The sequence below is a fragment of the Siniperca chuatsi genome, linkage group LG18 (genome assembly GCF_020085105.1).
Source record: "Siniperca chuatsi isolate FFG_IHB_CAS linkage group LG18, ASM2008510v1, whole genome shotgun sequence".
NCBI lineage: Eukaryota > Metazoa > Chordata > Actinopteri > Centrarchiformes > Sinipercidae > Siniperca > Siniperca chuatsi.
Window position 1 is genome coordinate 25,228,705 of NC_058059.1, and position 27,155 is coordinate 25,255,859.

General features: G+C 40.2%; 1 protein-coding gene across 9 annotated transcripts in view; it reads right to left on the bottom strand.

The window, feature by feature from the left end:
• Nucleotides 1–27,155, bottom strand: part of pam (peptidylglycine alpha-amidating monooxygenase) — a 104,880-nt gene that overhangs the window by 12,755 nt on the left and 64,970 nt on the right. For 8 of the 9 annotated variants that reach the window (XR_006375555.1, XM_044174832.1, XM_044174831.1 and 5 more), the window contains 10 exons: nt 24,160–24,289; nt 23,347–23,463; nt 23,120–23,192; nt 22,621–22,831; nt 19,499–19,702; nt 18,910–19,025; nt 8,436–8,532; nt 8,112–8,162; nt 6,851–7,087; nt 2,111–2,170 (listed from right to left, as the gene is read on the bottom strand). Coding sequence is in view for 8 of the 9 variants with exons in the window: in XM_044174832.1 (XP_044030767.1) it covers nt 2,111–2,170; nt 6,851–7,087; nt 8,112–8,162; nt 8,436–8,532; nt 18,910–19,025; nt 19,499–19,702; nt 22,621–22,831; nt 23,120–23,192; nt 23,347–23,463; nt 24,160–24,289 (1,296 nt within the window). In the remaining variant the exon portion in view is untranslated. Of the gene's footprint in view, nt 1–583; nt 654–2,110; nt 2,171–6,850; nt 7,088–8,111; nt 8,163–8,435; nt 8,533–18,909; nt 19,026–19,498; nt 19,703–22,620; nt 22,832–23,119; nt 23,193–23,346; nt 23,464–24,159; nt 24,290–27,155 lie in introns of all 9 variants that reach the window. The other variant, XM_044174835.1, reaches the window with a different exon arrangement.

Below are 27,155 nucleotides of genomic sequence, written 5' to 3' on the forward strand. Positions count from 1 at the left end.
TAATTTGTATTAAGTCAAAACTCAAGACTTATATAAACAGACAAATAATGTCAGCCCACATACTATAATAATAGTGCATTACCATCATCTTTATCAACTGTATTAACATTAACATTTTTTGCCTGGCCAGTGGGTGTGAAACCTACTGGCACCAAGACAATTTTTACTGGCCTGCTCTCCAAAAGTTGTAATTATCAGTATTATTTTTATCAGCTAATATTTACCCATTTAATTTGTAGTATTGCAGGATTGCACAGACATTTGCTGTCTGATATCAGACAGAATTCTAAACTCGTTAAACTCAGTCAACTCATGGAGTGGGCGGATACAAAGAAAACATTGCTAGACGTTGCATGTTTGAGTTCTGATGCAGTTATTGTCACATCAGGTATGCTCTCATTCTGACCCTGTGTAATAGGCAAATACACAAGATCAGCACCATTACATGTCATGCTAATATATTTCTATTATTCTGTCAACAAACCTTTGTGCATCCTCCAATAGTTTTACCTGTAACTTTTAGCTAGCTAACAGTAGCGTGGGGTTACATGAGTAATGTTGAACAATAACAAAGCAGACTCACTTATTCCCCGTTTCAGAACCTCCTTGGCTTCTTAATGGCTACCTTGTAGCCCTCCGGAAAAGGTGTTGGTCTGTTGGTTTTCCATCAGCAAAGTGAAATGAACAAACATATGGCCATTTTGGTGGATTTTTCAAATTTTGCGCTTTTAGCCAAAGCCTCAACTATTCTTCGTCCTTTGGTGGTGGATACAAGACATAAGGGGCTCCACAGCATTGTGAGCAGGTCAGAGGACAATGTTCAAAACAGTCTTGGTTTAAAAACTCTCTTCTTCCAGTTGTTGTGACATCCTTTCACAGAGCAAGCTGTGCTGCCCATGGTTAACTTTTTGGCGAGTAACGTTAAAGGATTATAAAGCTATTGACACTGAACAGACTACTTCTGCTCTAAAATGCAAGATTACTAAATGATGCGGAAGTGAGCTAGTTTAGCCAATAATAAGGTAAATAAAATGTGAGAAATGACTGCTGGAGTATGAGTTTCAGCTGCTCCAAGCACCGGTAACGTAACTGCATGAATAGATGTTCATCCAAACGGCAGGTGGTTTGACCACAGTAATCCTCTGACATGACCGCACACCTACGGCGACAGCTTTCACAAGTTCACCTGGAACTCCCAAACCACAGTTAAGTCTGTTTCTCTCTGCTGTTGTTTGTTCACATAGTCTAAAGTTAGCTAACTGTCACATTTAGCTAACGTTAGTACTTGTTCCAGCGGACCTCTGCCAGACCAGCATAACATCAGTTAAAAGTTAACTTAACCAGCTTGGTTCTAAATGAGAAAACAACGGCAGAAAGAAACTTACTTGCTGTTTTAGAGTTCCTGGTGAACACGTGGAAGCCGTTGCCGTAGGTTTGCGGTGATGCCAGAGGCTTCGGAGCGGACGAGAGGACGGCTGGTTCAGGAAGAGTGACGTTCTCTCCTTATTCAATTTATTTATATAGCGCCAATTCATAACAGAAATTATCTCATTGTGAGAGAGAGAGCGAAAGAGAGGGGTTTAGTGCCTGCAGATTATATGTAAATCTCTCTCCTTGCTCCCTCCCCTCAGACCCCTCCTCTCCACGCCAAAACGGTGACAGAAAGTTGAAACTGAAAATCAGTGACATTGGAAAAAAAACTGACCGTCATTGAAAAACATATCAGAATGCAAAAAATATCAAAATAAAATGAAATAATTTTCAAAGCCTGTGTTTTACTTTTCTGGGAAATTACAGTACCTCCGTAATGATCAGTGCAGCGCCAACATTATCCTTTTAAATTTGAGATGCATTGGTCCACTTTTGTATAGAAAAACAAAGTTTGCTTTGAAGTTAAGTTTAAAGTATATTACAAAGCATAGGCTTGCTAATTTTAAAAAGTACATTTATAATACACATTAATAAAAAAATCTGTGTCAGAATCAGGTCACAAACAAGGGAGGAGGTGATGAGAACTCTGCCCAGGTCAAAGACAGGATACAGTGGGTAAAAAGCAGAATATAAATACTTATTTTATTTTTAATTAATTTTTAATAAATAAACGACTTACCTCTTATTTTTCCCAAGATCCCTCCTACAGAGCTGGGTTCAGTTTTCGCCTCACATCGGTCTGCAAACAAACAATATTCAACAATATTTAGCTGAATGCTGATCAAATATTAAGAGTACAAAAGACAACAAAGCAGAGCAGTGTGTACTGTTTTTAGCATTCTATTATTTATTATCATTTTTAGGAAATGGCTTGTATTTAGCTTGTATTTAGTGTATCATATCATTTTCTAGTACTTTCTCCTGTGTGCACTGACGTAAAGACGAGCTACTGTAACAAAAAGTATTTCTGATTCTGATTCTGTAAAAGCTGCCCCTTTTAAAGTATGAAGGAATTAATTTTTTTCAGATGGTTCACAATCTTTGTGAAGTGGTTTTGCAAACAAGTCTTACATTAATGTCTTCACTTGATATTACCTTTAAATTTCATCAAACCCAATTGTTTCAAAGCAACTTTTACCACAATCTTATCAACATTGACCTTGGATAGGGCATCAGCTACCAAATTGCTATTGCCTGAAATAAGACGGTGTAGTCCCTCATTCGTCCAGGAGTGTTCCATCGTAGAAATTGCCTGAAATGTGCTTGAGGTGAATGTTAAAATCTGGGAAATGTGCTTGAGGTGAATGTTAAAATCTGGGAACAAAACTCCACACACCCAAAAACTGCATGAGCTGTGTTCAGTTAACGGGAACATGATAGCTGAGATTTTTGCTGCTCTGGGGTCCCACAGCGTACCTGATGATCATCATTAACTCTTCTCGACAGCTAACAGTCCAACTGGCTTAGCTGGACCATGCCTGTCATGCAACTTTGGGCAACTGCTCTTTTTATGCCAAAATTTATAACAGTAGTGGCAGAGAAACTCCAAATGCCATTTTAGAGGCAGTACACCCTGATGGCTGACTAGAAGCACCTTGCCAGGACTGGCAGGGTGGTAAACTGCTCAGTTCAGGCAGTGGAGGATAGCAGACTCTGTTCTCCCACCTCTGTTTGTCATTTGGCCTCCTTTTTCCAACTGCTTCACTAGTCTTACCTTTGTGAGCCACCTCATAACCATCAGCTAGATGGGCTGCACATTTCAGGCTACTTTACCCTCATTCAAATGATTTCTACTGTATTTCACATGGCGGTATAATGGAATGACTGGTTGCTTGGGGTGCCAGTTAGGTCACCACCTAACAATATTTTTGTCAGGTGTGAGAATCAATATTTTTAAGTTAGTCAACTGCACACAGCACTCAAGCATAGAGCATAATCAAACCTCGCACTCATATCTTGAACCCTCAAAATCACCGTCCCAAAAGCAAAACATTATAGTATAGGCCAACAAACAATTAAACACCACAACAGATAAATCTCAATTTAGTTAGGTGTATTAACAGTTCAAGTGCAGGCAAAAACAACGAGGACAATACAAAGTAGTTCATCTCAGGAACTCTGAATTCCAGTCCATATTTCCCAAATCTCCAAAACAAAATAATATTCACTTCTAGCTCTGCAATCATTTAGTTCAATTAAATTCTGTTCACTTGTGAAACGATCAGTTCAGTTAAATTCACTTGCAAAAAAGAATAAAGAAAAAAAAAGAAGAAAAAGGAAACCAAAATATATTCAGATTTTACCTGGAGTTACCTGTGAGTCAAAGTCCAGTCAAGTTCAGTCTGTGTTTTCTGTCAAGTCAGTCGCGGTTTACCGCTGCAGCTGTCGCAGCATTGAACTCCAAGGAAGGTCCGAAGAAGGCTCAGACAGGAAGTTCTCCACAAGAAAGCAAATTAATTTATATACACATGGACTATAAGCCAGAAAACAAAGAAGACGGACGCCAAACAGTCAACTTACTGCTCAGAAAGGACGCTCTCACCACTTCCTCGTAGCACGGAGCCATCTTGGATTTTAGCATCATTGCCATTTAAAGGTGGTGAATGAATGGACTGGTTTATGAGTGGGGGAGTGCCTGTTATAGTGATGGGTGTGTGATGATGAGCCAAAATATAATACCTCCCGTGGTAGTGATAGCAGATCGCTACAAAATGAGGTCTCTGATTTTTTGGTAAGTGTAGGCATCACAGGAATTAAGCCACAGGTCTAGTACTTCTTCCTATTTCCTCATTCTCAATTGTGAAAAAATTGGATGGGAACTGGAAATTTAAGCTACTCTGTGTTACATAAGCCCTGCCCTCAGGAAGGAATCTGCCTGAGTATCTGTTAATAGCTAGTTTCACCTGAAACGGACCTAATGGTTCCACTACTGTACTGGGCCATCTTGGACTGAAACCTTTTCTACGATCCACTGACTTTTCATCAGAAGGTGGCAGTAAGGTGCGTGCCTTCTTAATATAAAACACTGGTTCAATTTGCTCTTACTTTATCCACTTCAATTTGGGCCACTTTCTTCTTTTCTCTCTTTGCTCTTTCCTTTTCTTTTGTTGCTCTTGGTGTTTTATCTGCTCTTTCCTTCTCTTTCTTCTGCTCTGACCAAATATTTATAAATTGAGATCATCCACCAATTGTAGTGCTGGTTTAGACCTTTATTTTTTTCCAAACCAATTTCTTCCTGCCCCGCTTTCACAATTAAGTCCTCCTTTTTGAGCCATCTAAACTAAAAATGCATTGCAGAGTTCAACCAAAGCTAATATGAGGCTTCAGTAATCTCCAAAGTTTCTGTCTTTTTAGTACCGCTTTGTATTACTACTACCTCTGGTTCAGCAGGCAAACAATGTTCGTGGAGGTACGAGAGGGAATTTGCAAAAATGACTAACTTTGTAATATACCCACTTAATTTGTCTAACTCATTGAAACTGCTTTAGGAATCTTTTGGAGGCCAGTATGGGCGGGAGGAAATGTGAACCTACTGTATCCTTTAAACCATGTCAAATGGAAGTATGTGTCACAGACACGCCAGGCTCCACCGTCAGCCAATCACAGCGCTCTCCCTCACCAGAAGACTAATCACACACACCTGTTCCCCATCAGCACCTCATCACAGCAGGGATAAAAGCACAGCACTCACCCTTCTACTTCTCGCTTCGAGACACTACCTGTCTGCTCTATCTCCATAGAGAGTCCGCTGGAGAAACAGTCTGTGAATTGCTACGCCCCCCTGATGTTTTCTGCCCTAAGAGAGCTGCCAAGCTGCCTCCACACCAACCATGGGACTGTGCCATCGATCTGCTGCCGGGTCAGCCAGTGCCCCGTGGGAAAATCTATTCCTTATCCATCCCGGAGCAGAAGGCCATGGAGGAGTACATCGAGGAGGCAGTAAGTCAGGGCTACATCTGTCCTTCTACTTCCCCTGCTGCTTCAAGCTTCTTCTTCGTGGCTAAAAAGGACGGAGGCTTGCGGCCTTGTGTGGATTACCGGGCTACCGGATTACCGTGAAATTCCACTATCCTCTTCCCGTCGTCCCAAGCAGCTCTGGAACATCTACGTGGTGCCACTGTCTTCAAGTTGGACCTCCGCAGCGCGTACAACCTCATTCGGATATGTGAATACGGCCTGGTCAATGCACCCTCCATATTCCAGGATTTCATCCATGAGTTTCTCTGGGAGTTTCTCCATAAGTTTGTCCCGGTCTACATCAATGACATACTAATCTACTCCCGGAGCATGGCAAAACATCGCCACTACGTTGAGGAGGTCCTGAAACGCCTGAGAGAGTTCCAGCTATTCCTCAAAGCCGAGAAGTGCTCCTTCCATCAACCTTCAGTGCAGTTCCTTGGATACAACATCAGTAGCAGTGACATCCAAATGGACAAGGGGAAGGTAGGAGCCATAAGGAACTGGCCCACTGCATCCACCATCAAAGAGCTCCAAAGATTCCTCAGGTTCGCCAACTTCTACAGAAGATTCATCTGGAATTACAGCTCCATCGCAAACCCTCTTACCAACCTCCTCCGTAATAAGCCCAAGTCTCTACTTGCTGGTCACCAGCTGCCAACGAAGCCTTCAACACCATGAGGGAAGCATTCACCAGGGCACCTCTCCTCGTTCACCCTGATCCACAGAAGCCCGTCGTCATTGAGGTAGACGCCTCTACCACAGGGGTAGGAGCGGCAATCCAGCTAAACATCATCCATGTGCCTTCTTCTCCCGCAACCTTAGCCCGGCAGAGAAGAGCTATGACATCGGTAACAGGAAACTTCTAGCCATTAAACTGGCCCTGGAAGAGTGGAGGCATTGGCTGGAGGATGCAAAGCACCCATTTACGGTACTCACAGACCATAAGAACTAAGGGAACTAAGACCAAAGGAGTACCTAAGGGATGCTAAAAGGTTAAATCCACGCCAAGCTCACTGCGCTCTTCACACGGTTCCACTTCAGCAGGTCATGTGACTAATCACACACACCTGTTCCCCATCAGCACCTCATCACAGCAGGGATAAAAGCACACCACTCACCCCAGCCTGTTGTCCGGTCTCGTTTACACAAAGGACTCTTCACATTGATTCCCGAAGCTTCGAGTTTCCACCCATCTACGATCTACACATCCGTAAGACAAATGACTGTATCTGTGCTCTATTAGTTTACCATTACTGCTCCATCACCTCACCACTTATGTGCATTACGGTGTTTACCTTGCTGTTTGTCAATAAAATATCATCTTCCTCCATCTCGGTATCTCCTGCCCTTCTGTCCATAACAGTATGTAGCCTAATTTCTATTTATTTGTGGTGTTCTTCAATATCAAAACCTTGTGGACCCTCTTCTGTACACTGTGCCATGGCCTTATCATACATACTGTTTTTCCTCCAGCAGATAAAGACTCCTATGGAGATGACGACCAGCAGAGGGATAAGCAGCAGGGTGGTGACGATGGCTGGGAGTACCCCCTGCTCTCTGTTTGGCTGTGCTGCACTCTTCTTCTCCTCTTGTGCCTGTTCCACTGGGTGAGCCACAGTTTGCTTCTCTTGGATGGCTGCTGTCTTCGACATGTTGTGCTCCGGCCTCACCTTAGTTTGGACAAATGTCTCCATTTCTACACAGAGAGAAATGTTATGATTAAAAGGGTTTCCATTCCATCATTTCTATTTTATTCACACAGAATCAACCACACAACAGGTGTGCCCAAACCAAGAGAATAACTCATTGGGAGTACCATTTTCATTACGTCACTACATAATTTCATTTGTTCTCTGGAGATAAAAAGCAAAAGTTAATTTAAAAAAAAATCTAATATAAGAATTAATAAGCTTTTGACATCTGACTCAGATTAAGCTGGAGTAACAGAAATAAGCAGTGGCTGTTAACTTCAGTAATGTTTGTTAAACAACCTGCCATGCTACTCAGATTTGTGGTTTGCTGTCAGCCCCTGTGTCTTTCTTAATACTCTCACTAGGCATTGCCAAAGTAGGGACATTTCAGAATCAACACATGATGATCCTGTAGAGTTGACAAATCTGTGGCTCTTAACCTTGACATTCATACTTGGTTCTGAGATGTCTATTCAACAAATACCAACAACCTTGCATTGCCTAATTTGAATCAAACTCCCACCTATATGCGCCTCTCCTCCCATCTGTGCACCTTGCACACAGCGCTGAGCACAAAATTATCAGACAGATGGGCAAAGCGAATTTCAAGGTCAGGAAAATACCAAATTGTTGGAATGCGGCTTGCACTGGTCCGAGTCTTTGTAATGCCCATAGCACACACTGGACGCATCATACAGACAGAAGAAGTGGTCAGGGTACAGTAGCCAGGATGTACTAATTGGGGACTGAATATTGTTTTCTGGACGTTGATACACATCTTGACACACATCGAAACAGGAGAGAGACATACTCGGACAAGTTGATGAGCGTCATCTCGGGTTGACATGCATCAACTTGTTGGGATACACCTCTGTTCTAAGGGCTTGCACAGAACACAATGGCTGCAGGTGTTTTGAAGTGCATCACATGCCACTGGTGTGTGTTGCTTCATAGTGTCAGCAAATAACATCAGCAGCAACAGGCTGGACCCTGAGCAGCAGCAAGAACTTTTATTATCATGATGAATACCTTCAAGTTCTTGAACCTCAATTCCAGCTTTCTTGACAGAGCGATGTAACTCTGAAAAATGAAGATGAAAAAAAAATCAAGGTATTTTTTAAATGCAGTGGTCGATACAGGTTAATAACTTTGCAAGTTAAATTACAGTTAGAGAATTCATCTGCAAAGCCGCAACCAAAAGTACTTGTATATATAAAAAGATTTCTGTATTCTCACCAATATCTTGGAAAAGACAGTTAACAGTGAATCATAATATTACTTACTGCATACACACAAGTAAAGGTGGATACTGCACATGAGAACATTTAATAGTTTTGATTCATCTTAGCTTACTCTCAGTGGTAAACTTGAAGACTGATTTAGTGCCTGCATCCCCGACAAAGACGCTGCCATCCCTGGTTTCAACTATGTCGTGAGGCATTTTAAACTCCTGCAAAAGAAGCAAAATACAACTCAATGCAAAAGTCTAGGCAACAAAAATTATTCACCGCCATCCCAAAAGACTGGTTTCAGATTAATCACAATGGTGTGGGAACAGTACATGTCTGTTTGGTTCAGAAGGTAGGCAATAAGTTCAGACTTATTAACTTGGTAAACTTGCAAACCTCAGCTTAGCTTGGCTTACTATAGCTAGGTCAAATTTCACCGCTGTTTGCATTAGGAATCTCAAATTCATACAGTATAGAAATGTTTGAAATTGCTTGGATTATTATTATTCTGCCTTAATGGTCCAGTGTGTAAGATTTATCGGCATCTAGCAGTAAAATTGCAGATGCTGGTGCAACATGGCGACCTCCGTGGAAAGGGACCCGCTCCCTATGTAGATAAAAACGGCCTATTCTAAGGTAATGAAAACACAACGATTCTTATTTTCAGGTGTTTATACAATAATTAAAACATACTAATAAATATTATATTCCATTTCTGCCAATAGCTCCGCACAAATGTTACACACTGGACCTTTAAAATCATGTTAAATGTATCTGGATCTCAGAAACTGCAATACCTAGAGCAACCAAACTTGGCAGGTACATCCAAAGTCTCACCAGCTACTCAGGCAACAAAACAAGAGTTACAAATGTAACTAACGTTCTATGAATTCTCGATGACCACCACAGGATGTAATAGTTGGATATCCATCACGTGGTCAAGGCCTAATAGCAACAAAGTCACATGTGTGAACTGGGTGATGCTAGCGACCTGATAAGAGACTTTGACTTTTGACAGATGTCAAAAATATGATGTACTGTGTTTCAGTGAGACTAAAACAGATTATATAGATACCCCGGAAATTCTGACGAATTTTAAAGAGATGTTTGTTAGTAACCAATATAAACTTACAAACTGGCGGTCCGGTGAAGTGATTATTGCAGTGAGTAATAATATTGCAGATGTGTGCAAAAAATAATAAAAACATCTACTAAAATACAAGATAAAGATCTTGTGCTTCTGGCTGTTTACATCCCACCCTATAAAACCAGATATTCTAATGTTGGTATGTTTGAAGAACTAACAAATTATTCTGGATATTGGTACTGAAAATCACCATTTTCTTGATTGTGGTGATATGAATGCACATACTCGAGAAAGACATGAGGTTGCTCTGACAGATTATGATAATCTGAAACGAGATGAAAACATTGGGGAAAACCATTGGGGAATGTCTGACATACCAATAAAGAGAAAATCACCCAATGTACATATAGATTTAGGCAATTATGGTAATGACTTGTTAGAAATGTGCAGAAACCTTATGCTTTGTATACTGAATGATAGATGTAGTGATGATAGAAATATCAGGAAAGCAACTACAGTTGATAATAGTTTAATCTATTATATTGCCTCATAGGGACACCTTTTGTTTTGCATAAGGTAAGAAATTTCTATGTACATGAGTTTGATGCTTTGTTTTCCGATTAGCATTGTATTGTTGAAGCGCTTCTTGATGGAAACCATGGAAGGGATTGTTACCGGGTAGATAGTTCAGAAACAGACCAATTAAACCACACAGGTACAGACACTGAAAATGGGTAAAATTGTGCTCCCAATCGAAGGCTCTATGGCTGCCAGCCGGCTAGAATCCAGTTTCCAGGTATTTTTCAGCCACTGGGAGTCTCCGCCCACCTCCTTTTGACTCACAAGCCATGTCTAAATTCCACAATAAACATGCCTATTCAAGCGCTATTCATTCCCACAAGGGATGGTGCTTCCTTCACAAAAACACATTCATACATAAACCAATATGTGATTGCCCACAGTACACTGCAGAATCATGTCTATTTGTTTAGCCGATGTTTTGCACAGTATAGCCGTATTCACACATGCACTGCTACCCTGAACTTTCCCGGACATTACCCAGACGAGCTGTATATGAGAATCTGAAATGTCCGAATCAGTTGGACCGGACATTAAACAGACTTTACCCTGCCAGCTCCCTAGTACAAAGTCTGTGTAATGTCCGATTCAACCCATGTGTGAATAGAGCAGGTCAATGTCCAAAGAATTCAAAGCGAGCGAGTGGGCGTGTTGATGATATTGCACGGAGTGTAGCTGCTGTAGTGCTTTGTACTCTTTTCTGCTTGCCTGCATATTGCTTTCGACTCTATCATTGATATTATGGATACGTCCAAACAAGGACACAGCACAGTGATGATACAGACGTTTCATAGAGACGTATATAATGTCTATCTATCTGTTTGTCCCTGTTAACAGAGACTCCAGTTTGCAGTGTAGTTCATACACTTCACTGATAAACCACATAATTGTAGAACAACATTAAGCTTCATGATCAAAGAAAGTTTTTATATTACGTCGACACTTCTGTCCATATTCCATATTCGCATGCTCCCTCTGTCTTGCTCGTCCACTCTCTTGCTCTCTCTCGCTGCTGCAAGTTGATGGTTCAATTGATGGTTTTTATAATGGCTGGTTTTAGGGGTTGCTGCAGCCCCCTCAGCACCCCTACTTCCAGTCCGAATAAATGTTGTATTGATATCAATGCAAAAACAGCCATCATTACGGATAAGTCCTCCTCCTCTTGCACGCTCTACCCAGGCGCCACCCCTTGCCTACACCAAACGGAGTATTTCCAATAGGTGAGAACACGTCTGACACGGAAAATCTCCTGTTGTGCGCTACAAGTGTGAAAGGGTAACTCCGGACAATGTCCGGACCTGATTCTCCAGACATTGTACGAGTTAATATGTGAAAATGGCTTATGTTTCCAAGACTTACAGTAGTTGCTGGAACTTTAATAATGTTTGCCACCCATCTAGCTGTCAATAGTTATTATTCACGTTTTTAACAGCAAAAACCCAGATTTTACCCTCACATTTCACCTTAATGACTTTGAAGTTAAAAAAAAAAAAAACACTGACAGCATCTCATATATACTGTATTGTGTGTGTTATTGGCCAAGGATCACATTGAATTGTTGTTTTTTTATATTTCTAATGTATACTGTATTATCAATGAAAGTGAAATAGGTTTACATGCTCCATTCACAAAACACTTGTGGAATTTTTCTTCAGTGAGTTTGTGTTTGCATCTGTTTAGGCAGATGCAAATTAAGGCAGCTGGATAGTCAGCTGATTTTCAGACATTTTCAGCTCTGTACCTCCAATTTAAGCTGATCACCTAAATAGAGATGAAAATGTCTATATCAGTTACCTTTTCAAGCAGCTGATACCCATTTGAACCCAACCTGGACAAACACACGATGAGTGTTGTTTTGTGAAGAAAACCCCCATAGGTTAAGTTAAAAAAAAAAAAAAAGAAGAAGAAGAAAATTAAGAGAAACTTAAGTGCTGTGTTTGCCTCAACAGAAAGTAGCAGATAACAAAACAGAGAATTTGTTTTCTGTGTTACAAAGGCCCTTACACTCAATCTAGATTGTGGGGGCTGGGAGACCTGTTAGGATGACACACCAATGGCCCATTAAGTGTGAACAAAAAGGTTCCATCTAATGCTGTGTAAGATAAGCAGCAGATGTTTGTGAACACACTGTCTGTTTCAACTGATTTCACCATTTACACTAAAATGTGAAAGATGAAAGGGTTAGGACAACATTTTATTGACGGTAAACATATCACCACAATGCACCTCGTAAAGACCATGGGAGTGAGAGAGAACCTGAAAGTTAGTACTCAGAACTGGTCCACCTGTCCCTCAATGGCAAAACAAAGAAACTACCTGTGGTGGGGTGCCACTGGCATATGAAAATCCCTGAATCCTTGAAATCAGTGCTTGTAAACCAATCTCCTTCTGACGCAGCACAACAAAGAATTCAATTCACTTCAGTTTTATTTATATAGCACCAATTCATAACAGAAGTTATCTCATTGCACTTTTCCCATAGAGCAGGTCTAGACCATACTCTTTATAATATTATTCACAGAGACCCAACAAATCCCACCATGAGCAAGCATTTGGCGACAGTGGCAAGAAAAAACTTCCTTTTAACAGGCAGAAACCTTGGACAGAACCAGACTGAATGGTGGGCGGCCATCCACCACTGCCGTGTTAGGTTTTAAAAGAGAGAGAGAGGTTTTGGGGGAGGGGACCTGATCGGTAGAACCAGTTCCTGAAGGTTGACAGCTTTCACCTAAGATCAGGTGAAAGCTGTCATCCTTTCTTCCTAGGAAATAAGTAAAGTAGAACCTGCTGAGCTGTCTACATACTCGATGGCACCCTTTATCTTAGAAGTGCGGAAATCTCCTGTTGATCAGAGACCTCAGGGGGTGCTTGACAACAGTCATGCTGACCCCACTGAACCTTGGGGGCTTATCTTAGTCAAAGGTGGTTAGGATAAATGCACTTGCAAACTACGTTTCAGGGCTTATTGGGCAGCAGGCCCTAACAACTTTCCTGGAATGACAGGGAGTGTGAGTAGTGTCTTCCTGCACCCCTGATAAGCGGGACTTAGCAAGCCACACTTGGCAGTGGGCCAGAGTCAAGGTAGACATCAGTGTGATGTCTTATCCTGAAGAGGAGCCAAAGCCTTGCAGTCATTAGGTTGAAGAACGCCTAGGGTCAGACCAGCATCCTCTGAGGCTCGTCAATATATAGCACAGAGGGAGTAACCTTGAAAACAGATGGCCGAGAAGGCACTAGAGGGAGCAGACTCCACAGGCTTAGCATCCAAACCAAGCCATGATATGTCCATTTCAATGGCTTGTTTAACTGTGGAATGGGTCATTCCACCCTGAAGGCCTCATTGTCCTTCAGGGTTTCTGTTTCCGACCCTTGACAACCTATCACTAAGGGGAGGGAAGAATGATCTCCTGCTTCCCTATCAGTAAGAAAGATTCCCTGAAAGTGCAATGGACAATGTATCCTCGTCATGCTAGGTAGCAACTCAGGATAGTGTAGCTCACTCATTATCATAGCCCTGGAGGTTCTGCAGCATCGGTGGCAGCGGCAGCAGTAGCAGTGGGGGTGCTGACAGACTGTAAATTCAAAGGCAGGGCCTTAATCTGGGTAAACTCGGAAGCCCAAGTTTCGACTTTGAGGGCCAAAGGTTCATCAAGCTTCTGTTTTTTCTCAACGTGGGAAATAACACCCTATATTGGCATGTGATACCAAAAACCTGAGGGAGGGCTAAAGGCAGGCATTCCTGAGGGAGGGAAGTCAGCCTCAGTATGACTATTTTCGAACCTGCAGCCCTCTCTGCAAGCAGCATGCAGTTTTAACTAGTACAAGCATTATCTGTCAGTCCCTGCCTCAGGTGCTCGATGCCATTTGTCATTACCATCCTCTGGGTAAAGAAGAACGAAGCAGGAATTGCAAATGGTGAACATAATGCCAGGCAAGAGTAATTGTCATGAGCTGTAGCCCAAGGGAACAAAAACAATAGGGTTCCAACTAGAGCTGTAGCCAACCAAAGAAAATCTTGGTCGACTGCAATTCTTCTCACTCTTCAACCAATCAATTGGTCGATGGGGGGAAAAAAATGCACGTTATCTCTAGATTGGAAACTGGCCACAGTGCACTCTACCTGGTAGCGTAAATGACATAAATAAACAGAAAAAGCTATTATTTGCACCATAATAAATTATTTTTAACCTAAATATTCTATACTGAAATGATAACAACAGACTCAGCTGACCAGCGTTCACCTTCACATATTCATGATTTCTGAAACTATAAATACTAAAATATACTAAACTATAGCTGCTGGGATCAACTGGTGATCCCAGCACAAGAACTACTGAGGAATATACAAAATAATTTTAAGATAATTGTTTTTGTCTTATTTTATAATAATAATAATTATTATTATTATAAACAGCAGGACCTGTGTGAACCTAGAACTACAGGTGTGATTTCAAAAACACAAAACAGGCAATTAACTTAAAGCATTTACTCTTTACAAACAGGAACGTACTTTTTTAATGACCGTTTATTAAACAAACCAGCTCAAGGTGAGAACAATTTAGTCTACATAAAAATCCCATAACAGAGCGGGTCTCCAAAAAGAAAGTGCGAAACTCCAATACCGCATTAGGCTCCAAAACAAAATAAAGTGCCCAAATCCAAAAAAGCACTATAATCTCCAAAACTTAATAAATATGTACAATTCCAAAAGGGCATTAGAGTCTCCAAATGAAATAATATATCGTCCTCTGCTTCCGGTTGTGCTGCGTGCACTCAGTCAGTCTGCCAGCTGTGCAACCACTGTATAAACCACATCTTGTTTTTCATCATCCAGAAAAGAGAGCTGCTTGAGACGAGGGTCTGTCACTGTAGCTGTAATGTATACACTGCTGGTCATCGGTTTTTAAGTTCCTACCTACTGTCAATTTCCAGGTGGCATCTTTTCAAGTTTGCCAGCATAGGTATTGCTGCAGATAGGAAAGTGTATGTCCTCTTCAGACAGTAGCTCAGACGGAGTTATCATGGGTTTCAGCACATTTGTAATGCCCTCAACCGCATTCCAAGATTCAGTGTACTGCACTCATTCTTCTTGGTAAAGTTTGGGTCAGGAAGCACTGTGGTAATGGGCCAGCGTCACTCCAGCAGTCACTCCAACATTGAATAGGTTGAGTTCCAACGCGTAGAGACATCCTGAATCAGTTCATGTTGAGGGACATGTTGCTGCTCCTGTTTCTCTTTTAGCCCAGTTTTTGCTTTGTGTCCCTTTCTGAAATGTTCTACAAGATGTCATGCAGCAGCCATGGTGCGACGAATCAGGTCTTGTTTGAGTGCACCGTTAATACAGAGCTGCAAGGTGTGCCCAGCACACCTGACGCTCTGCGCATCTGGCCATTCATCTGATTCCTTTAGTGTTTCCATACAGAGTCCCATATTAGCCACGTTGTCACTTACAATGGAAACTCTCTTTGCTCCTGGAATTCCATGCATCAGTAACTTCACTGAAACATGTAGCAATGTTTTTGCCCGTCTGTGCCTCTTCCATTTATTTTGTCTCAAAAACAAGGCTCTGTAATTTCCACTCTGGGGCAGTCACAGTCATGTATGACTCCATTCGAAGAGATATCCACATAAATGTGCTAAAGCTTAGTGCCTCGCTGCGTTGTATTAACTCCACAACATTAACGGGCCTCAAGTCGCAAGAAATAAATTCGACAATTCCATTCATGATATCATTTTTCTATTTTGATGAGAGAGGAGGACTGACATCCAGCTTGGTCTGGGTGTAACTGCTGCTACTGACAGACCCTGGAGCCATCGATGCTGTCGCAAGGAGATGTGCCTGCAGTTATATTTCAAACCAAACGATTAGGCTATTTACTAGACCAAACATATTGAAATATGCCAATTCTATTATGTTCACACTCAAAGCCTATGCGTTAAACACAAAAGTTGACGGAGCATCCTAGCAGATAACCTGAAAAAAAAAATTATTATGCCTACCGTTTTTAGATGATATGTCATGTTGGTTGTTGGGCTGTGATAAGAAAACTGCTGTGAGCAAAGTTTACATTTGACTTATTTGTAATCCTTTTAACAAAATGCTTCCACACTGGTGAAGATTTCTTTGACATGGTGTCACTGTCAATTAGCTTGGAGCAGATTAGCTAAATGTTCAGTAATTAATTAGGCCTAGCAGTTTATGTTGAGCGAGTTCAAAATTGTGAAAACCCCCTGTGTTCACTTCCTGTCTAATAGTCTATTAAATCATACAATTATTAAAACAGAAACATTTCTTGAGTAAAATATATTTGAATATTATTTTTATTCATAATCAATGTTATTTCTAGCACAATATAGCCTATTGCTCAAAAATAAAATACGCCAGGTCTGCACATGTCCCTCCCGCCCCCAAGAATAATGTATTAAGAAGCGCCTCTCTCCTTGAAATAATACCTACGATTGACCAGTGAGAATGTGGTCAGCACTAGTTCCAACACTGTTGTTGTTTGGACAGCTAATAATAAAAACCAGAACAAAAACAATACTGGTGGTGCTTGGACCCTGATTAACTTTTAGCTCATGGAACGTGTCCAAACACCGCCGAGGCTAGAGCACCCCAGCATGTGCAACGCCATAAGGCTAGCAAAGTAAGCTACAAACCCAAATTTTACTTAGCTCATATCAGGTCTCGATGCATTCTCATGTCGTAAGACAACCCACAAAAAAAGTCAACCTCGGTGGAGGTAATTGCAATCCACAAGCAGCAAGTAGCCACAGAGAGAGAAACACTCTCAGCTACTTTGTCAGTTGTCGACACAGTTGTAACAAGGCGAGAACACCTTAATGAGGCTGGTCGATAACATTAACAAACTGGTGACCCCATAACAACTTTCTGTTTTACTCAATAACTTATGAACTGTATGCTCCAAGAAAATCTTTTTTTTTCCTCTTAAAAGTCACTCTTAAAAGTTATTTGGGGTCCCAGCACTCTATTGTTGTAGAAGCCATGAAAGAATTAAGTGAATTTTGTTGTAATATTACTAAGGTTTGTGATGGTTTATATTTTGGTATTGTTATTCATTAGGGTTTATGAGAGTCATTTATTATTGTGTGATTGTGGTAATTATGGTAAGAGTTGGCTCACATGGATATGGGCAGTGACAGTTAATAAAATCACCTGTTCACCTGTGTGCATGGTAGAAGAGAGAGGGTTGCCGTATTTTTTGAATGCAACTTTGATCGCTGTGATTATCTTGATTATGATTTGTGCACTTTATAATAAGTTGACTTTTTTCCTTAATAAAAGTAATTTCACTTATTTTTGACCTAAGTGAATCTGTTTTGGTACTGGGTCAGACAAATCGCGCTGGCGCACTGGTAATGACGGCGTTTTACGCCAGCCAGCAATGATTGGTTTGGTTTTGAATTGGTTTGGCAATGTTGTATTGGGTGCAGTCACGCCAATAAAGCCACTTGAATAGAAATTAAACTTTCATAAATGTCTTCTTTGTGCTATTGCTACCAAATGTGGTGAACATGGTCACATGTTATGTCTGAGGGTCACTGCACAATCTTCTGTCTTTAAGGGGCAGCACAAGCTCAGAAGGTGTATATCTTACAATTGATGAAAAGATTTTTTCTGATATTAAGTAGACATGATCTAGGGTTATATTCAAGTCAGCATGTGAAATCTGGTTGTAACTGATGAAAGAGGGTGAATTTTAAATCATAAAAATCTTAGCAATACAGCACCCAAAACTTTCTTAAAACAAATCTTGCAATATGTACAGAAAGTCACTGTAACCTATAGGTTTTTCAAAATTTACAAAACAAAATAACTCCAACTTTGGCAACTTCAAAAGGATATGTTCAAATACTACCAAAATTGATTTGCAGATTCTTACCACTCTGGAAAAAACTTTTGTAACATTTGGATTAATGCCAAAAATTGAGGCTGCAGTGACAACAAATGTCTTGGAATAATATGTGCTGTTCACAAAACTTGACAAATGCTTTAGCAAACCTCGTGAAAATATCTGATACCAGTTCTGTATCAACCACACTAATTTGTGAGTCCGTACAGAACTTAATTTCTAAATTTGACAGTTTGGTGAATATTGAAGCTTTCCACTATATTAACTCTCAGACTTCTGTTGTATTTATAACTTAGGCTGTGAAAACAATAGAAATGCAGTTCAGCTTTTTCCATTCTCACTCTGACATACTGGTCACATGTACAATACTTTATAGTGACAGGTTTTAGAGATTTTTATGCATACTTTAATAACTGCAATTGTATCTATAACAATGTACATTCAATTAAATTACACATTCCACATTAAACACAGCTGCATAGAAATATCAGTCAGATATCAGAGTCAATAATTGACTCAGTTTAATTTGGGTTGGGGCAGCACTGTTGCCTCGCAGCAAGAAGGTTCTGAGTTTGAATCCCTGTGTCCTGCGGGTGGACCGCTTTCCTCCCACAGTCCAAAGACATGCAAATTAAGTTAACTGGCAATTTTAAATTGCCCATACAGTAGGTGTGAGTGTGAATGGTTGTCTGTCTATATGTGTCTGCTCTGTGATAGCCTGACGACCTGTCCAAGATGTACCCTGCCTCTCATCCCTATGTCTGCTAGGATAGGCTCCAGCACCCTGTGACTCTACAAAGGATACAGGAATATAGATAATGGACTGAGTGGATGGGTGGGATATTCTGGTGGGCACCTGGTTTACGAAGCATGTAACTGCAACATCCCTGGGTCAATTCCAGCTGAGGACCTTTGTTGTATGTCATCCATCCACAAAGATGATGAATGAGTAGTGGCTTGATAAGTTGCTGTCTTTAATCATACACAGCCTACATCAGTGTTTCAGTATAGTATAGACAGGAATGAGTGAAAACCAGAGAGAATCTGTGTGTGTTTACCTTTTTCTCTGGGTTGAAGGTATCCAATATATCCTTGGTTGAATAATTTATTACAAAACCTCTCAGTGGAGCTGAGCGATATGGAGATTCCCCATTTACTGCAAAGATCAAGCCATCTTCATCCGTGCACACAGACACACACACACACACAAATAATTGTTCAGCACTTATGATTGCACAATGTAAAGGGAATCATTGAATTAAAAACATTTATTAGAAGGCGTATTCTAGCATTTCTAGCTAAGATATCCTGACTTTTACCCTATAGTATGGGTCAAGCTCCAAAAACAGGGGATCCTACATTTCAGATAATGCAATTCTACAGCATCTTTTGTCAGACCCTCTCTGCCTGTGTTACACCTCCAGTTTGTAATACAGGCAGCTTTCTGTTATAAATTGTGTCTGAGCCCAAGCCAAGATAACCCTGGTGAATAATGCAAGATTTCCCTAATGGGAAGATAAAACACAACGTTTAAATAGTTCTATAGCCACAGTTTGGCATTATAACTGAGCAACAGCACAAATAAAGCATGCGATAAGTGGATGAGATGTGATGAATGTCCCTGGCCAGGTGAGTCAGTGAACTCACCTCCAGCAGGACTGAAGGTGAGAGCAAACATCTCCCCTCCAAACTCTTCTTTCTTTATTTCCTTGACAAACTCTCCAGTTTCAGCTATGAAACACTGGATACGTCCATTCTCCCTGTCAGCCACACAGACTTCCTCTCTGTCAGGAAGGAACACCAGGCTGTGGGGGATCCGGAACGGTATGCGCCTCCTCCTGTCTGATGAGCCTAAAAATAAGACAAGATGGCTGAATATGTGTGTCCACTGGTGAATTGGTGGTAGTGATGTTTAAACCTCCTGAATTGTCGCATTATTAATAAATCAGTTTGTTTATGAAGACCGACCGCGCAGTCGAGTGGACGACACTGCAAGAAACAAGTGGAGTGATAGTAGAAACTTAGTCAATCTCACCAGGGTTCCAGTAAGGCTTAGCAGTAATTAAACCCCCCCAGAATAAACAAATAACAAATAAATAACAAATAACTCAGGTCAGTAATGGATGGTTGAATGACAATTTCTCGATTTTCAAAAACACACGAAGCATGAACAACCTAAGCCAGTCTAGTAAATTACAACTGACTCTCCCTGATCATGCACAACACAACTTGACATCACCCTCTTTTAAGGAACATCTCATGATCTCTGGTCTTCATCAAGTGAAAACCAGGACTTGTCAAACTTCAAGACTAATGGAATAAAGAAAAATACTTTGCCATGCAGAATGTATCAAATGTATTAATCAATGTGTTACATTAAGTAACAATATAAGAAAAGTGTGGAACTTGATGTTGTCATGCTAATGCCACAAGAGCTATACAAGAGCTCATGATGGGATCTGTAAATAATATTATAAAGAGTATGGTCTAGACCTGCTCTATAGGAAAAGTGCAATGAGATAAGAGATTCTGTTGTGAATTGGCGCTACATAAATAAAATTGAATTGAACTGAATACCGTGTCAACGAGAACTGTTCTTTATGTAAAGAAATTAATATGTCATACAAGTTATGGATCACCATTTTCTGTATTAACAAAACTATTCTTTCAGGACATCCATAATAATAAGGGACAGCATGTGTGATAATTTGGTATACAGTTTGAGTAGTGTAAGTCCTTGCTTGCCACTCTAATGACATATTGCCAAGAATATTTTGAACTGATCTGTTGTTGTCTTAACCTTAATATTAATCAATTGAAAATGCCTAAGGTTACTGGAGGTTACATATTCGCCTATTATGACTTATGATTTCCTGAATAGCTAATGAAGCAGGAAATGTGAATATGTATTTATATGACAATTAATTTATCATGGCTGGTAATAAGAGAAAATGTAAGTGAAATGCTGAATTCCACAGCCCTCTGTGCGCGTGTGTGTGTCTTCTGACCCCCCTCCTCCTCTCACCCCGAGAGGAGAGACAGACAGACAAAACACATTCCTGAGATACAAAGATTTCTGAAATATGTGGACATCTAATTTGTTTATTTTATTATTTCATTTACTGTTACAGATTTGTGCGTATAACCTATAAATGGTGTGTCGGCATAATAGCAGATGTCATAACATTATAGTATTAGGCCTACCATGTATGATATTTAATTAACACTGTCTGTTAATTACTTAGGTTATAAGTGGACAATATTCAGTTGCCCCGTGGGACCGACAGCGTGTCCTGAAACATGGAAATCAGGGGAGTTTCATCCGGAACTGATCGCCACCAAGTGCCCCAGAGAAAGGGCACTGCTCCTCCTCTCCTCTTCCCTCCAGGGCAACGCCTGCCCTAAACCTACTAAACCACTAATGTTAGTAATTTCTGTCTTATTGTGTATTCTGTTGATGGAGTCTATGTTTTACATTCATTGACACATTTCCAAATCCTACACATAGGGGTATTAAAAACGTATGCAGAAAAACGAAACCTGGACATAAGACACTGAAATAATATGTGATATAACATGTGCTCTCCATATGCAGAAATATCTGTACTTTTCATTTGTTAGCTTTACTGGAAGTGAAACTGTGAATGTTTGTATTAAACAAAAATTAAATTCATTTTGTTTACATAAGACTGAAAAGGCCCCTTGTCTAACAAGACCTGCTTTAAAACATTCAAGAGTGTGTGTGTGTGTGTGTGTGTGTGTGTGTGTGTGTGTGTGTGTGTGTGTAGAGTCAGCTAGAGGTCGACCAATTCATTGGTTTGGGCAATTAATCAGCACCAATAGGACATTTTACAAATGATCCTTATCTTGGTTCTGATAGTGGCCCGATGGCTGCGCAGCCTCCACCAGTCATGCAGGGACATACTGTAGCAATCGGCACCTTTAAGCACACACGCCCCTGCGTCAAACACACACACCAGTCATCTCAGGGAATATCTATGCTGGCGGAAAACAAGGGTGTATCTATGGTCCATACCAGTGAAAGAGGCCTAGTAATCAGTAGAGTAATCATCAATTAGCTTGCCAACCCCTGTCAATGAGCCAAAAAGACTGTAATTCATAGTTCACCTGTTCTACAGAATCGGATTATTCTCCAACTCCATCCTCTACTCCGTGGACCCACCATCAAAGCCTGGAGCCAACAGCAGCGCACTGGCCAGACTACGGGAGGGAGTTGTTGGAGAGCCACTAAGCTTGTCTATTAGATGCAAGAGATGCCACTTTGGTTTATTTTCATCTCAAACTGAGTATTTTTGTTTGCTTCTTGAGATCCAGAAGAGGAGTTTTTTTTTGTTGAGATAAGGACTCATTTGTATTGAGCTCTGACTGTATAATATACTGTGGTGGACTTTCTTGTGTGTTTTGTGCTTCATGTTGTCTGCTGGTGCCTTTTGAAATACTACCAGGTTGTTAGTGATTGTTAAGGGGCCATGTATTGATAGACATGGGTCCTTTGTAGGATTGACTGGTACATAACTCAAAATAGTATCTTTGTCAGATTTGCACACTGACTGGCACATCGGATCCTAGTCATAATAGCTCAAAAAATAAATACATTTTAGTTAGTTAGTTAGTTAGTTTGATGTTCAGTTCCAGTTATAATAATAATCGGCAGATTAATCTTAAGCTATCAGCCTTTTCCTGCTCCAAACTATTGTTATTATATCAGCCTTTAAAAAACTGGTCGACCTCTAGAATCAGCTTCCTACCTGCACCCCACTCAGACAGGTATTTGCCATCAGCAGAGAATTTCAGTATCCTGGCATTGCAGTAGCCATCAGACACAAAGATGTTCCCAGTCTCAGTGTCTACAGCCACATCAGTGGGCTGGCAGAAGTGATTGTTGTCACTTCCTGGTGTGAAAGCCTCTCCCAGTGCCAGCAAGGTTCTGTCTGTGTTGTCACTGCTCACTTTTAACACCTGATGATTGAACAGAAGGGGGACTCTTCATTGGTCTTGTTGCATTATGTGTTCATTGATTTGAGGTGTATTGACTCTCAATCTGTTGTGAATACTTAAACATCAGATCTACTGCTTACAAATGACTTTTTAATAGTGAATAAGTTATTTATAAATAATTTACAAATGTAAATAAATGATATGTAAATGATTAGGCCATCATTAACAGACCATCATCTAAAGTTGATTTTATAGAGCTGATTATTATTAAACACACTCAATTAGGCTAGAATACCACCTGCAGCTTACCTGATGAAGAGCTACATCAGTGACCCAGTAATTATTCTCCTTGTCTGTAGTTATTCCATGAGGCAAGTAAAACCTGCAAAATCAGAGAAATGCATCATTACAAGCCAGTTTTCACTCTGGTTGTAATGCAGAATGTTCAACAGTACAAGAAATACCTGGTTGTCTTTGTTCATACTCAGCACTCTCTTTCATAATAAATAAAACTAAAGTGATACACGATAACTTACATGTTTCTGCCAGAAGCCTTCAAGATGTTGCCTTCGGCTGGGTCCACAACCAAAATAGTAGACTGCTGAATAGGACCTAGGGACCTCTGCTGGTATCTAGCCTGGCTGTTAAAAGAGCTAAAAAAAACAAACAAACAATGGCTGATTTAGTTTGTAATTCCACGGGAAGAGAGTGTAGTAATTTTTTCATATTCATTTTATCTACTTTTGGGGTGCTTTTTCTTAAGTCCACCCAGATGGCATCCATGCCATATTAGCTACATTGATAGGAACTTGCTGCTAACTGCTCCGCCATCTGCTGACCATCAGCTGACCATCAGTAGTGGCAAAAGATAAACTGAAGTAGAATAGTTTACTAATAAGTAAGTGCTTCTCTTAACACTGTTTTTTTGTAATCTGCAAAGTTACCTGTAATTTTTGTTTTGGTTATATGGTTGATAAAAGTTGTGAGCCTAATGTCAGCTGCAAATGGCAGCTCAGTAGCAGAGACAGCATGAATTATGACAGACACTTTCAATTTGCAGTAGCCCCTTTTCATCTGTCTAGTTGCTCTGACAGTGTGATTGCAACAATAAGATATTATTATTGAAGTTATTTTTGTCCATATGCAATAGCAAGATTATAAGCCATTGTCTATGAGCAAATGGCAACAGGCCTAAAAATCTGTCAATGTGGCAGGCAGATCTGTGATGTCTGCCAGGGAAGGATTATATGTCGTCTGATAGACAGCTGAAAGAGGTGGTGGGAGTGAGATCTCCAGATCAACAAATTACATTATATTTACATTATATATCGTGAATGAAAGCGACTTACTCGGCCCCCCAGTGGTGGTCACCTCTGTGGAAAATGACCAAGTTAGAATCTGAGTCGAGGGCAAGTCCTGACACCTGACCCAACTGGAGAGAACTCTGTGGCCATGCTGAGACTTGCTCCAAATGGTAGTCTACACCACACAGATACAGACAAACACAAGGTATTCTCAATGTGGCGTCAAAGGAGATCACTGGCATTCTGTAACTGGTAATAAAAGAGGCTTCCATAGATCTGTTTTCTTTTTAGCGTTGATTACTCTATCCCTGGCTGAGTTCCTGACAATGGATAAGCACACAGAAACACATGTTGCAGTGAGTTAACATGCACACATCTATCACACATCTATGACAAAAACTGATGCATTACTCTGAAAATGTGGAACCGCTAATTCTTTTTAGTAGGTAAAGAATAAGTCTGTTTGGATTTCTGTTATTGAAGTTTTGTAACAGTAAGAGGTCTAAGGGCTGGGTTATGCTTGAAAATAACTACTTCATACATGTTGTTCAACCTCATTGGAAGGCAAAAGTGTTTATAGCTGTCCCGAACAACCACACTCGAAAGCCGGGTGAAAAGCTTGACATCATATAGAGGGCCGAGATGCGATAATTGTTTAAATATTGTGATAACAGCGCACATTTTCAAACTATCTCTTTGCAATAATTGTGTTGCACTCAATTGTACACACAAAAATTGTGCCAGTTAATATAGCATTTTTAGCAGCCATTTGCTCAGCAGATTTGTTCAGCTTTAAATAAAAACAGATTGTACAGTCTACAATCAAAAGACTCTTCTCTGAAAGACTGTCACAGCCTCACATCTAGAAAGTATGTTTCTCCTTGGGATAGCTTGACAATTTTTGTAATTATTTGATGCTAAATTATCAAATTGGTGTTGAACAACTACTAAAATTTAACCCTCTCAGTTCCAATACCTGATGCATGATTGAGAAGATATAAGTCAACCATATGATCTGTAATATTGCTGAATGATATTTGATTGGTTGCTAATATTGCTGAATAATATTTGATTGGTTGCTAGTATCATTGAATGATATTTGATCTGTTGCTAAAACTAATATATGATATCTAATCGGTTGCTAATATAGTTGAATAATTTTGATTTGTTGTTAATAGTATTGAATAATATTAGGATTGTTACTAATGCTATTGGATAAGCATTGATTTGTGGTTTAAAGTATTGGGTTATATTTAATTCCTTGCTAAAAATACTACCTTGAATTTGATTACTTCCAGAAGGCATTGAATTGTATTTGATCTGCTATTTTAGCTGTTGATTTGTTGCTATTATGTGAACTGAGGATTTGTTTTGAATTAAATTGGAATTTTTGTTAAAGTGATAGAGTTATAGGAGTCTTGATACCGCCTCGTCAAACCAGAAGAGGCTCTTGAACCCAGTCTCGAGTCTCCCTCAGGCAGTCTCTCTCAGGTTATCTGAGGTACCACCAGATTCTCCTACAAAACTGCAGCACATACACTCGGTTGCTATCCAGCCTGTCTCTGGGAGACATTTTGAGCCTCAAAAAGAAGTGATACAACCAAGCTCTAACATAACGTTTAACTGCGTTTAGATTTTAGAGACCCGGTCTGATACCTAGGTAATATATCCTTGCTTGGAGGGGGTATCGGTTAGGAACCACAACAAATGCTTTTCTACATATTTGATTTTAATAGTGTCAGAAGAAAAAAGAACATTAATTAGGTATATCACTGATTTTGCCATTATTATTATTTTTTACACATACATGAAGTGTGGTCTGTGGGACCTCAAACTATAAGAAAATAAAGCAAATATCAACAAAACATATGGGTTACAGCTCTTTTGGGTAGACAAAATTCAAAAGGCTAACAGTCAGAGGACTCCTACGCTAATTTCAGCCCCTCCCAAATTGACCATCTTGTTGATAGTGCTGCAGGCTCAAGTGCGAACAGCACTTGATTCTATCACCCCTCTAAAAAAGATATAACAAAGAAGGTTAGCTCAATGGTATAACCTCCAAACCCGCAAATTAAAGCAAACATCGTGAAAACTTGAAAGGAAAAGGCATTCCAACAACCTGGAAGAATCTAGTCTGGCAAGATAGTCTTAAAACATATAGGAAAGCCCTCCGTAATGCCAGTGCAGCCTACCACTCATCATTAATAGATGAAAATAAAAACAACCCCAGGTTTGTTTTCAGTACTCTAGCCAGGCTGACAGAGAATCACAGCTTTAGTGAGCCATGTATTCCTATAGCCCTCAGTAGTAACGACTTAATGAACTTCTTTAATGATAAAATGATTAGAGAAAAAATTCATCACGTCCTGCCCTCAACCAGTACCGATTTATCTTCAAACACAGGAACATTAGAAACAACTGTAAAACATGATATATAATTTGACTGCTTTGCTTCTATCGACCTTCAACTTACTTCGACAATTAATTACTCTAAGCCACCAACCTGTCTCTTAGACCCCATTTCAACTAAGCTGCTTAAAGATGTTTTACCCATAGTTAGCACTTCTTTACAGGATATGATCAATCTGTCTTTAACAGGCTATGTACCACAATCCTTTAAAATAGCTGTAATTAAACCTCTTCTTAAAAAGCCCACTCTTGATCCAGGGGTTTTAGCCAACTATAGACCTATATCTAACCTTCCCTTTCTCTCTAAGATCCTTGAGAAAGTAGTCGAGAAATCAGTTGTGTGACTTTCTACATGACAATAGTTTATTTGACGATTTTCAGTCAGGATTTAGAGTGCACCATAGCACAGAGACAGCACTTGAAAATGACAAATTACCTTTTAATTGCATCAGACAATGGACTTGTCTCTGTACTTGTCTTGTTAGATCTTAATGCTGCATTTGACACCATTGACCATCACATCCTGTTACAGAGACTGGAACATTCAATTGGCATTAAAGGAACCGCACTAAACTGGTTTAAATCCTATCTATCACATAGATCTCAGTTTGTACATGTTAACGGTGAACCCT